General features: G+C 48.2%; 1 protein-coding gene across 1 annotated transcript in view; it reads left to right on the top strand.

Moving 5' to 3' along the window:
- The first annotated feature begins 4579 nt into the window (after window positions 1-4579).
- The window catches only part of LOC107111132 (cytochrome b5-like), a 17976-nt gene continuing 8769 nt past the window's right edge, over window positions 4580-13786 (top strand). The window contains exon 1 of the mRNA XM_015412053.1: window positions 4580-4796. Coding sequence (XP_015267539.1) covers window positions 4647-4796 — 150 coding nt within the window. The 5' untranslated portion in view covers window positions 4580-4646. The remainder of the gene's footprint in view (window positions 4797-13786) is intronic.

The raw sequence follows: 13786 nt of genomic DNA, 5'->3' as shown, positions 1-13786 counted from the left end.
TGTTGCCCCCAAAGTATTTGAATGTGGTTTTGAGCGGCACTTTTTCCTCTCAGTTGAGAAAATGTGGAGCGAATGTTGGATGCAGAATCGCCCTATCTCACTGCCTTAGAAATTCCTAAGCATCACAGAATCTTCGTTTTGGCATGTTTCAATGCTTTGTGCACAGCATTTCTGGCAGGCAGATATCTTTGCCAGTTTGGTGTAGTGGTTAAGTGTGCTTAACCCAGGGGTCATTTCCTGCGGGAGCGCACAGGAGCAGAGCTCCGGCAGTGAGGAGCCCAGGGGGTGGGCACATGCAACAAGCCCCGCCCCTTTCCCAGCATCCCTCAGTCGGGCCACGAGGAGCAAGAAGCAGCCAGGTAAGTTGCAGAGGCCCCCCCCGTCTTCAGGTACAAGCTCCCCCTCCTCTGTGAGGGCAGATCTGTGCGTTCCCCCACCCCCCATAGCTAGCAATCCAAAACAGTCCAGTGGAGCCTGAGCGGTGGGTGTTGCCTTCTGACACACGTCCGGTGATGTCAAGGGGTGTGGCACATGCAAATAAGTTATGCAAATAAATTATGCTAATGAGCTCCTGCACCTCTTTTTCTGCAAAATGACCCATCTTTCCCTTTTTCCCTATTCTAGCGTTAAAATTGCCGGCAACTAGCAGGTTTGATGAAGGGAAGCTTAAGTTCTCGCTGTTCAATGAATGCTGTTAAGCGATTTCAATGAAGGGCCATTGTGGATTTATCTGCATCAGGTGGAATATAGACATTTACCACTATTAATGAAGCCTCTTGACAATTAAGCCTAAATGCCTGGGCCGTTTGATCACAATCTTGGAGGGGGGTTATATCTATTTGAAGCTGGTTAGAGCAAAACACTACAATGCCTGCACTACAGCGCCCTCTAGTGTAAGCTTCATAGGCTGCCAGGGAATATGTTTTATAGCCCTAAAAGAAATCAACCCTGACTGTTCCCTGGAAGGCCAGATAATGAAGCTGAAGCTCAAATACTTTGGCCACCAAATGAGAAGGGAGCACTCACTGGAGAAGACCCTGATGCTGGGAAAGATTGAAGGTCAAAGAAGATGGGGACGGCAAAGGATGAGATGGTTAGACAGTGTCAGAGATGCAGCGAACATAGCTGAGCCAACTTCAGAGGACAGCGGAAGACAGGAGGGCCTGGCGTGATGTGGTCCATGGGGTCGCGAAGAGTCGGACTGGTCTGTGCGACTGAACAACAACAACAACAACAAAATTTCAGAACGAATCCAAGTTTCTTGTAAATAATAAGGTCAAAACTTCTGAGGTAAAGATGAAAACCCACATCATTGGCTTTGTTCCTCCAACCCGCAGTATTCCAGGACAGGACTTAAATAGGGCGGAGAGTCCTTTAACAGTCAGTCAGTTCCAATTTGTTGAGCCGGCTGTTTATTTGGGTCTGATGAGACACTAACCTCTTCCAGAGGCTTCCCTGAGTTAGTAGATGTCGTTCCTTGCTCGTCCTCTAAACTATGTGGGGGGGGGGGGGCGTTCTTCCCAGAGAGTAGGGTAGAGGATGACTGGGCTGAAGATAGTGGAAGAGGAAGGAGAGGCGTCTGATGTAAAGGCTTCTGTTCCACCTCCATAAAATCCGTTTTTAGGGAGGAGGCTAATGATGGGGGAAATGATGAAGCTGCAGGCCGGTGTGATAAATTGTGTCCCTCTTCTGCGATTTCTGTGGCAAGAGGTTTATTGTTCCTAGACCAACATTGTGAAAATGAAATAACCTTATTGGACCTCAAGTCTAATTCCTCCTCATACACTCCTCCTTCCTGAGGTTCAAGTGACCTGGAGTAATCACACGCTGATGCTGCGCCTGTTCCAGGAGATTTTATTTCCTTGGGTGATTCGTTGTAAGCTGCAGAGTGTGGGTAAAGAACTCCTATACATTGAGTGGATTGTGGAGAGACTTCATTTACAGGATGGTTGATATTTCCCCCCAAATCCACACCTTTCTCTCTGCTCCTCCTGATCTAAAGCCAGAGACTTGGTCCTGCTTGCTTTATAGCTGGAGTGTTCGTGGATCTTTGAATGACTTTCTGTGCCTTCCTCCCACTGCAGATTTGAATATTTAGGAGGTACAGCTATATTTGAACCAGACCTGGTATTATCTTTTGGTGCACAAGTGGATAAGGGAGTTCGCACATTATTCTTAAAAACTCTGGATACCAGAATACCACACTTCCTATATAAAAGGCCCTGTAATCGCATCATCTTAGAAGGAATTCGACTCCCAGAACACTCCTGCTACCCCCAGGGGCTGTCATTCCACTCTGGAGCCTGTCATTCCAGTCCCATGACACATCTGGTACACCCAGGGGCTGTGATTCCACTCTGGGACCTGTCATTCCAGTCCCAGAACACTCCCGGTACCCCCAGGGGCTGTCATTCCAGTTCCAGAAAACTCCTGCTACCCCCAAGGGTTGTCATTCAACTCTGGGGCCTGTCTTTCCACTCCCAGAAGAGTCCTGCTACCCCCAGGGGCTGTCACTCCACTCTGGGGCCTGTCATTCCAGTCCTAGAACGCTCCTGCCACGTCCAGGGGCTGTCATTCCACTGTGGGGCCTGTCGTACCAGTCCCAGGACACATCTGCCACCCCCAAGGGCTGTCATTCCACTCTGGGGCCTGTCATCCCACTCCCAGAACACTCCTGCTACCCCCAGGGAATATCATTCCACTCTGTAGCCTATTATTCCAGTTCCAGAACACTCCTGCTATACCCAGGGGCTGTCATTCCACTGTGGGGCCTGTCGTACCAGTCCCAGGACACATCTGCCACCCCCAAGGGCTGTCATTCCACTCTGGGGCCTGTCATTCCACCCTCAGAACACATCTGCTACCCCCAGGGGCTGTCATTCCACTCTGGGGCCTGTCATTCCACCCTCAGAACACATCTCCCACTCTCCAGGGGTTGTCATTTCACTCTTGGGCCTGTCATTCCAGTCCCAGGACACATCTGGTACCCCCAGGGGCTGTCATTCCACTCTGGAGCCTGTCATTCCACCCTCAGAACACATCTGCTACCCTCAGGGGCTGTCATTCCACCGTGGGGCCTGTCATTCCAGTCCCTGAACACTCCTGCTACCCCCCCCCCGGCTGTCGTTCAACTCTGGGGCCTGTCGTTCAACTCTGGGGCCTATCCTTCCACCGTCAGAACATACCTGCTACTCCCTGGGGCTGTCATTCCACTCTGGGGCCTGTCATTCCAGTCCTAGAGCAGTGTATCTGGGACCAGAGACCTTAATGGAAAATCCATTCCACATTTTATTTGCAACTCTTCTTGAGCTGTAACCTATTTCAATGGAGCCCATGCAAGTCAATTGGCATTCCTGGCTCCCATTATTTCCAATGGGCCTTCAAGTCTCTCCCATTGTTTCCAGTGGGCAATTCTGGGCAATCCTGTCCTTCCTTTTAGTACATCCCAATAATGGATTTGTTTTAAGACGCCTTTCTATTTCTATCGTTGCAGGTTAAGGAGGCTATCCCACTGGAACGTCAATCAACTTCATCCCACTAGCTTCTGCCGCAATAAATCAGTTACTTCGAAGTCCCGTGAGATTGTTTTTATTGCAAGAGACTAAAAAGACTAGAGATAACGTTGAAATAAAAGTAGATCCCTGTAGCCAGGTTGGTGCAAACCCACGCCCTCAGCAGCAGCAAAAAATTACTACCTTGGACTGAGACCAGCACATTTTGGCGGATCTTAATCAAAGGCATTACCGGGCTTTTGCTGTTACAACAGCGGCCAGTCTATGACTCACTTAGAAGAAGAAGGAGAAGAAGAGGAGGAGGAGGAGGAGGGAGAGGAGGAGGATAACCCTGCCCTCCACTACCCAAGGGAGTCTCAGAGTGGCTTGCAAACTCCTTTCCCTTCCCCTCCCCACAACAGACACCCTGTGAGCAGTGTTCCCTCTAAGGTGAGTTAGTGTGAGCTAGCTCACAGTTTTTTAGCCTCTGGCTCACACATTTCTGTCTTCGCTCAGGGAGGATGGCTCCAGAGCCAACTAATTTATGCAGTAGCCAAATTGCTCGCTCACAGCTTTAATGCCAGCAGCTCACAAAACAGAATAATTGCTCACGGGACTCCAAAGCTTAGAGGGAACATTGCCTGTGAGGTAGGTGGGGCTCTGCTCTTTTTCACAGAACAGCTCTTGTCAGAACTGTGGCTTGCCCAAGGTCATCCAGCAGGTGCAAGTGGAGGCGTGGGGAATCGAACCCGGTTCTCCCAGATTAGAGTCCGCGCACTTCAGCACTACACCAAACTGGCTCTCTACACCAAACACCGTCACCTGACTGTTTTTCAGCTGCCTACGCCAACCTGCATCTCCCCGCCCCCCTTTCCCCCTTTTTTCCCAGTCGAAAAGACAGCAGGACGCCCCGCTTCTTGGAATCGCGGGAGAAGGAAAGAACAAACAAGCCAGCCAGCCAGCCAGCCTTTCGGACAACGTAGCCGGCCAATGAGAACCCAGAGAGGCGGGGCCGTGGGCGGGACTGCCCAGCGGGGGACCCAATCGGCGTGCGGGAGGGAGCGGGCGGAGGCGACGCGTCTCCTGGGTCAGAGTTCTAAGCGGGCTGCGCTTGGTCCGGGGCTGGCGGGCGAGGTCCGGGGCGAGGCGCCGAAGATGTCGGAGGCCAGCAGCGCCAAGTCCGGGAAGGAGTGTTGGCGGGGTCGCTATTACAAGCTCGAGGAGATCGAGCAGCACAAGACCGGCCAGTCGACTTGGATCATCCTGCACCGCCGCGTGTATGACCTCACCAAGTTCTTGGAGGAGGCGAGTGCGCGGGGCTGGCTGCGAACCTTGCGGGGAGGAGGGTGGGTGGGTGGTAGTAAATAGTGTGGTTCTATGCACCTTGGCTTGCATGTGGTTCTATGCACGCCCGATAGCATGTGGCTGCCGTTTAAGTCCCTTTGGGAGCCGTGGAAAGGGCAACTGAAGTTAAAGTCCCGCAGGATCCTGCCTGCTTGTGACCAGTGCTCCCTCTAAGCTGTGGAGCCTTGTGAGCAGAAATTCTAATTTGTGAGCTACTGGCATTAAAATTGTGAGCGAACGATTTGGCTACTGCATAAATTAGATTGCTCTGGAGCCCTCCTTCCTGAGCTGAGACAAAAATCTGTGAGCTGGAGGCTAAAAAACTGTGAGCTAGCTCACACTAACTCAGCTTAGAGGGACCAGTGCTCCCTCTAAGCTGTCGAGCCTTGTGAGCAGAAATTCTACTTCGTGAGCTACTGGCCTGTGAGCAATGTTCCCTCTAAGCTGTGGAGTCTTGTGAGCAAAAATTCTACTTTGTGAGCTACTGGCACTAAAGTTGTGAGCGAGCGATTTGGCCACTGCATCAATGAGTTTGCTCTGGAGCCATCCCTTCCTGAGCCAAGACAAAAATGTGTGAGCAGGAGGCTCAAAAACTGTGAGCTAGCTCACACTGACTCAGCTTAGAGGGAACCCTGCACTGTGAGCGAGCGATTTGGCTCCTGCATCATTTCGTTTGCTCTGGAGCCCTCCTTCCTGAACTAAGACAAAGATGTCTGAGCTGGAAGCTACAAAACTGTGAGCTAGCTCACACTGACTCAGCTTAGAGGGAACCCTGCCTGTGAGCGAGCGATTTGGCTACTGCATCATTTCGTTTGCTCTGGAGCCCTCCTTCCCGAGCTAAGACAAAGATGTCTGAGCTGGAAGCTACAAAACTGTGAGCTAGCTCACACTAACTCAGCTTAGAGGGAACACTGCTTGTGACGCGCTGGGTGGAACTTGGCCTTCTGAGCGAAGCGCTTGCAAAGGCTGCTTGGCTGGAGGGTGGAGATGCGTTTTCTGAAAACGGGGTGGGACTCGTTCAAGGGCCTCTTTCCTTAACGCCGTATAGTAGCAGTGATCCATCTTTTCCTGTTTGTTTCCAGGTGTTTTTAGTGAGGAGTAGAATTACAAGCTGGATTTCAGCTGTATCTTTCCTTAAAAATATGCAATTGGTAAAAGGTCTGATCAGCGTAACCAGTTCGATCTGGCTAAGGTGGTCAATGTTAGGCTGTGAAGTTTCTGATTGTCTGGTGGAGTGGAACTTTGGTAATTGGACACTTGGCGTGTCCACATCCGCCAAGCAAGATTACACCTTTTGCCTATCAGTGGATGAAAAAAGTTCGGTATAATGTCACGTGGCTATTGCTGAGTAGCTGGCTAGTGACAAGGCATGATCACTGGTATGATGAACTGCTTCAGTTTCCCCCCTGCTTCCCTTTAAATCGCTGACTGTCTGGAAAAATGTTAACTGACACTTCAAAATTGTTATTAAAAGACTGCTCTGTAGAATTGCAGATGAGTAACATTTACGCTGTATGGGATATAGTTTTGTCTTATGATTGGGTTTTTAGATTTTTTTTAAAAAAACCTCGCACATCAGGTAGAGAAGTATTCTTCAGTGTTGCGGTGAAATGGCTGCACCACGTCTATGCATAGTTACTTAACTTTTTGGTATGTTCCCGTCCCACAGTTCTTCCAAGGAGCTCAGGGGCGTGTATGTAGTTCTCCTTTTACGGGGTGCTGTCACAACCGAAGACCCAACACAAAGACTCCCCACAATTTTGATTGCCCTCTGTAATTCTTTGCAAAGCTTGAGAAGCATTTCAGTTTATAAAACGAGTGCAAGAGTTTCAGGCACAAGTAAGGACAGAGGGCCAAAGTCACTTGTTGAACATTAAGAAGGCGCACTAAGCTAGCAGGTCAGCTGTTTTCCGGCCCAACTCTGTCATCTAATGAACCACGTATTGGATTGGCTGGTTGACTCTTGTCCTGTAGGGGACCGGTGCCCTTTTCTCACTGCCCTCATGTGGCACAGTTCATGTTGAGCAAGACGTTTGTGTGATAGGGAGCAGATTTTGTCAGAATACCCTCCACCAATTGAAATCTTTTACCTATTTTGATGAGAAGGGGGTTTGGGTGGGATTTAAACGGCAGTTCATTGTAGGGCCTCAAGTTCTGTCTGCACAGTTCGTGTAGCCAAAACCCTCCTCTGTTGTGAGAGGTGAGCTGTTAATGAAGTCTTGGAACCTTTAGGGGTTTAACAGAACCTCAGTTGCAGAAATTAGCTGCTTGTTGAGGTAACACACAGGACTTATCACAATTCCGGAGGGCCTGCGAGACGGAGCTCTTCCGCCAAGTGTTTGAGTGAGATGCTGCATTAAATTACCCAACACCAACTGGGTAACCTATGTCCTATAATCAGGGGTCATTTCGTAGAAAAAGCGGTGCAGGAGCTCATTAGCATAACTCATAACTTATTTGCATATGCCACACCCCCTGACATCACCGGAAGTGTGTCAGAAGGCAACACCCATCGCTCAGGCTTCACTGGACTGTTTTGGATTCCTAGCTATTGGGGGGGGGACATGCAGATCTGTCCTCACAGGGGAGGGAGAGCTTATACCTGAATAAAACTTGGTCTTAAAGATGCCACTGGACTGTTTTGGACCGGGGGGGCGGAGGGGGGCTCTGCAACTTATTTGGCTGCTTCTTGCTCTGACTGAGGGCTGCTGGGAGCAGGGGGTGGGGCTTCTTGCATGTGCCCGCCCCCTGGGCTCTTTACTTCTGGAGCTCCGCTCCTATGCGCTCCTGCAGGAAATGACCCCTGCCTATAATCCATCCTGGCTGCCTACTCTAACATCTGGGCCCACACTGAGGAACATCCACATAGTACAGTCCTGGAAGTTGTACGTTTTTGTAAGACAGTTGAATGAAACAGTACCCTTCGTATGAAAACTGAACTTCCTATGCTTGCTGGTGCAAAAAGAGAAAGAAAGTCGTAAGCGCGCTTGCTTTCCTATGCAGACACACCCATGATTTAAGCATTTATTTATTTATTTTACAGAACTCATACCTCACACTTCTTGGCAGACAGAAGCAAAACTTGTTGCAGTTCAAATTACCCGACAATGTTGTGTCAATTATCCCAGAGCACATGACACATGTGCTGGAACAGTTGATTCCCGAAAACTTGAACGTCTCGGAAACAAAATAATCACAAAGTCAGATTAGTAGAAACTCGTCTGCTCAGTGCTCACCTCTTTCACCTAGCCAGTTGTATTACTACCGTAGACACACAAAACAGATAAGCTACTGGCATTCCCAAACCTTACGCAGCTCTCTTATAATGCTGCAAGGGCTATACTTTGCCATTTAAGCTTTGCATTAGTGAAAAGACGAGGCTGAAATTGACCGCATCTTGCTTTGGGTGTAGTGGTTAAGTGCACACGGACTCTAATCTGGGAGAACCGGGTTTGATTCCTCACTCCTCCACTTGCGCCTGCTGGATGACCTTGGGTAAGCCATTGTTCTGTCAGAGGTGTTCTTGAAAAAGAGCAGTTCTCAAAAGAGCTCTCTCAGCCCCACCTACCTCACAGGGCGTCTGTTGTGGGGAGGGGAAGGGGAAAGAGTTTGTAAGTCGCTCTGAGACTCCCTTGGGTAGTGAAGGGCGGGGTATGAATCCAATCTCCTCTTCTTCTTACCTTGGGACATTCACAGCTCTCTCAGCCCCACCGACCTCACAGGGTGTTTGTTGTGGGGAGAGGAAAGAGATTGTAAGCCGCTCTGAGATTCCGAGTGAAGGGTGGGGTACAAATCCACTACTACAGTACTACTACTCCCTCCTCCTAAGTGGGTTGACATTTGTGGTTTCGAAAGTAGACAGAAGTCTCTGATTTTTAAAAAATATTTATTGCAATGTATGTATTTCTGAAAATGACACAGCATTAATAGTGTTAATAATAATTTTAAAAACTGAGTTTTGGGATCAGATATGTACGTGGAAAAACGTATCTGGGAAAAGTGTTCCGTTTCTAAAGTTTAACCGTTCCATAAAATTAAAAAGAATAGGTTAATCACTCTTATAAGAACATAGAACATAAGAGAGGCCAATGTTGGATCAAGCCAAAGGCCCATCCAGTCCAACACTGTATCACACAGTGGCCAGAAATACCAGGTGCCATCAGGAGGTCCAGCAGTGGGGCCAGGACATTAGAAGCCCTCCCACTGTTGCCCCCCCCAGCACCAAGAAGACAGAGCATCACTTGCCCCAGAGTCCCTGTCTATACCTTGTGGCAAATAGCCACTGATGGACCTCTGCTCCATATGCTTATCCAATTCCCTTTTGAAGCCGTCCATGCTTGTAGCCGCCGCCACCTCCTTTGGCAATGAATTCCATGTGTTAATTACTCTTATAAGAACATAAGACACAACACAACATAGGTATGTGTTGTGAGTGGCAATACAGTTTAGGAACACAATCTCTGTTAATACCTTTTATAAGAGAAACCTGATGACACACGAAACAGGTTTTGAGTTCACTAGATCTCTTCTTCAGGCTGAATGTTAACCAAAAAACCCCAACACATGTAGAAATTGCTTTGGGAATGCCACAAGCCATGGTGTTAAGACCTGTTAGTTTTCATCAAGAGCAGATTCTAACAGAGCTGGTTTCAAGTTACATCAGGCAAGGGACAATAAAATGGATACAATCTGTAAATTAAGTAAACTACTTGGCTTCGGTTCAATCGAAATTTTCAATTCCTGATGATTTATTAAGGAATAAAACCCAAGGATGAGAACTGAAAGAATGGGTGTTCAAAAAGAATGGGCTTATAAGAACATAAGAGAAGCCACAGTGGCCAAAATACCAGGTGCCATCAGGAGGTCCAGCAGTGGGGCCAGGACACTAGAAGCCCTCCCACTGTTGACCCCCTCCCCAAGCACCAAGTAGACAGAGCATCACTTGCCCCAGCCCGAGAGTTCCTATCTGCACCTTGTGGCTAATAGCCACTGAAGGACCTCTGCTCCATATGCTTATCTAATCTTGAAGCTGTCCATGCTTGTAGCCACCACCACCTCCTGCAGCAGTGAATTCCATGTGTTAATCACTCTTTGGGTGAAGAAGGACTTCCTTTTTTCCGTTCTAACCCAACTGCTCAGCAATTTCATGGAGTGCCCATGGATTTCATGGATCAGAACGTGTTGGCACACTGTCTTACAGCACCCTTATATATTTTTAAAAGGGATCATTGCAGGTCCCTCTATTTAGGGACCTGCAATGATCCCTTTTAGGAGCTGCGGTGGCTCAAGTGGTTAAGACGCTGAACTGCAGGCTGTGGAACGTCGGTAGTTCAGCAGTTCGAGACCCGGGTGTGTGCCGCATGACGGACTGAGCTCCCGTCTCTAGTTCCAGCTCCTGCCAACCTAGCAGTTCGAAAGCAAGAAATTGCAAGTAGATAAATAGGTACCGCTTGGGTGGGAAGGTAACAGCGTTCCGTGCGCCTTGGTGTTTAGTCGTGCCGGCCACACGACCACGGAAACGTCTTCGGACAGCGCTGGCTCTTCGGCTTGGAAATGGAGATGAGCACCGCAACCCTAGAGTCGGATTCGACTGGCTTTCGAGCAAGGGAACCTTTACCTTTTACCTTTAATGATCCCTTTTAAGTTCGACACCCCTGCTTTAAAGTCTACTGGGATAATAAAAATATATGACTTGGAAAGAATACTTATTAACCGTGCCCTGCCTGTTCTTCTCTCTGGCTGTTTTGCCACTGCTCTTACTTGTCTGTGTTATTACCTTGGAGTTGAAGATGGGTATGACTCAGAGGAGCACGCTCAAGTCACATTACCCAAGTAACAGGATAGATTGCTGTAACTTATGTTAGTTTCTACAAGTTAGCAAGTTTAAGAGTCTCCGGAAAGGTTTACTTAGAAAAGATGCTGAAGTTGCGTTATTCTTGACTTTTCTGGATGAAGTTCCAAAGCGCTGAAATCTCCCTTCTGTGTCGCAGAAGTCTGAAAGGGAATAGCTGGGTTTTCATCTCAGAATTCGAGGTCTGCGACATAGGTAATTCACTGCATAACCAAGGTCATCCAGCAGGCGCAAGTGGAGGAGTGGGGAATCAAACCCGGTTCTCCCAGATTGGAGTCCGCGCACTTAACCACGACACCAAACTGGGAAAGCTGACGAGGATAAAGCAGAAGCCGGTGTGTGGTAAGAGAGGAGGAAAAAAGCAAGCCTGTTGCTGGCAACCACTAGACTACTTGGCGAGACTGTTCCTGGGGAAAGGCTGCCAGGGGGAGGGAAGATAAAGGTCAGCTGGCTGGTGGGTGAGAAGGAGGTAGGAAAAGGGGGAGAGGCTATGGGGGGCTGTCCAAAAGAGAGAAAGAGGAAATAGTTGGGAGGAGAAAACGAGATGCCCCCTGGAAGTCACTGCAGGTCACCCACGTGTAACTTCTAAAACACTGATAATTTAAGAAAGTCAGGAGTCATCTAATGTGGCCAGATTCAGTTGCCGTGATCTTTAGGAAAACCGTCATCGATAACAGGACTTTACTTGCAGTGTAGCTTCCTGCTTTCTTGAACGGCACCATTGGGAAGTTCTAGAATTCCCCCGTCAAGCATGTTTTTCCTCCTGCCATCCAAGGCAATTGTGCTTTCGATCAGATCCTAGTATTGGTCTTCAGAGCAATCTCTCCGTTCTTTTCCGGAGTCCATAATACAGAGCCACGTTTCTTAGGGTGTATGTGTCACAAAATGCAAAAAAAAAATTCTACGCTGGGGGTGTTCTGTTTCTGTGTGGAAACGGTAATTAAAAAAACAGCTTGTGATTTTTGAAGGCTTGTGTTAGATAAACGTTCAGGTCCAACCTGTGCTCTGGCACTTCATCGGTGAAGGCATTGTAAATCTCAAGGGGGTCTGTTGCAATTGCTGCCCAAGACCTTTGCTCCGCTTGGGTCTGTGTACAGTTATCTGAACTGATTCAAGGGCAGGATTTGTTAAGACAGTGCCTGTATTTGCACGCCTGCCTTGCGTAATCTCTCTTCCACATACACTCCCTTAACCTTTTTTTGTGTGTGCTTAATCTTTATTCTCCATGCTTGTATAACTTTCCCTCTCTGTTTTGCTTCGTCATTCTGTGTGAGCAGTGTACGTGTCTTAATGTCTTGGAAAATAGTACAACCCTTTTTTTTTTAAATGCAACAGTTAATATTGTGTAAGATTTTGATAATATTGCTAGGAGAGCTTCAAGTTGGGGAGACAGCCTACACACAGTCAGACTGAGGTGTTGGGGCAATTTTCTGGTGGGAGGCGCATCGGAAAGAGTAGTGTGTGGTTCCTCCATGTTCTTTTTAGTTGTGAGAACACTATTTAATTGGTGGTGGCAGAGCCCGGTTGGTGTAGTGGTTAAGTGCGTGGACTCTAATCTGGGAGAACCGGGTTTGATTCCCCACTCCTCCACTTGCTCCTGGCTGGATGACCTTGGGCAAGCCGTAGTTCTGACAAGAGCTGTCCTTGAAAAAGAGCAGTTCCTGTCAGAGCTCTCTCAGCCCCGCCTACCTCACAGGGTGTCTGTTGTGGGGAGGGGAAGGGAAAGGAGATTGTAAGCTGCTCCGAGACTCTGAGTGAAGGGCGGGGTATAAATCCAATCTCTTAAACTGAGCAGAACCATTATACTTCGCTGCTACCAGGTGACCAGCCCATCAGGAGATCAGGGCAGGGTGTAGGGATCGCTAGGGCAATTTCGTATTTTCGTGGTGGTGGGATGCAAGTCTATCTGGCCCATTTTGGCCCTGCTAGCATTGGCTGAGTTTGGTTGGTGCAGGTGGGGACAAAAAGAGTGAGGAGAAAAACACATAAAAATAACGGGATAAACAGCAGCTGCAGGTGTTGGAGCTATGATTTAAAGAAGTTGTTCTTGTTTTACGACGGGGGGGGGGCACTGATATCCTGGAATATGAATCCTACCTCGATGTTTTTGTGTGGGCCTTTTTAAAATCACCAAGCGAGCTCATTTAGACCAAGTTTCGCATTCTAATTTAGATCAAGTTTCGCATTCTGAAATGCATACGTTTTCTGATCCAAGTGTGCCTACTAACCGGTTGTCAGGAGAATCTGAAAATAACTGGTTTACAACTAAGAAGAGCGCTCACAGCTTTCCTGGAGCAAAGAGACTGGTCGTTTCTGCACAACGGTAGAATTTTTTCCAGTGAGTTGTAAAGTAAATACCTGAGCTGTATGGTTAGAACAATAAGAGATTCTTAACTTGAGAGTTGTTTCCTTTATGGAAAATTGTTTTGTTTGTTTTTTTAACAGCCGCAAAAGGGCTGAATTTTTTTATTGCATTTTCTAAATAAAAATTTAAAAAATTGTTGATGAAGAGCATGCAGTGGGGGGGCTCTGTCAGTTCTGACTCTGGTGAAGTGCCGTTTAGGATGATTTGCTTGTCTCTGGGTCGAGTGCGAAATCCATAATATGAAGCATGACTTACTGGGTGCGTTCAGACGGGGCGTTTCAGCCGGCATAAACTGTACCGGTTGGAACCGGTGCAGTTTATGCCGGCTGAAACGCGATCACACTCACCTCCTGTCTGCTGAGCCCATTGCTGTATGCCCGTTCACATGCAGCGGGCGTCGGCATTTTTTTTTTAACTCAGTTTGAGCATGCGCATAGGCAGCCATCCACAGAATGGCGATCTTTGCGCATGCGCAAACCCCCCCCCCATCTTACATTTAAACTTTAAAGGTAAGGACTTACCTTTAAAGCTTAAAGACCAAACTGGCCTCCCTGAAGTCCCAGACTCCTCTGAAATGTTAAACTAAGAACCTTTTCTTCTTTTTTTAAACAAACGCCAGGGCGAAGCGTCGCCCAAGCGCATATCGCCAACCTTTTAAAAAAAATGGTGGGCGAAAATCGGAAGCCTCGGGCTTCCGAACGGAAGTGGCTCTGCACCGGTGGAGAGCGATCAGAC

The sequence above is a fragment of the Gekko japonicus genome, unplaced genomic scaffold (assembly GCF_001447785.1).
Source record: "Gekko japonicus isolate JY-2015 unplaced genomic scaffold, Gekko_japonicus_V1.1 scaffold1285, whole genome shotgun sequence".
NCBI classification, from domain to species: domain Eukaryota; kingdom Metazoa; phylum Chordata; class Lepidosauria; order Squamata; family Gekkonidae; genus Gekko; species Gekko japonicus.
The sequence above is the reverse complement of the archived record's forward strand: the minus strand, read 5'-3'. Positions and strand labels throughout refer to the sequence as shown.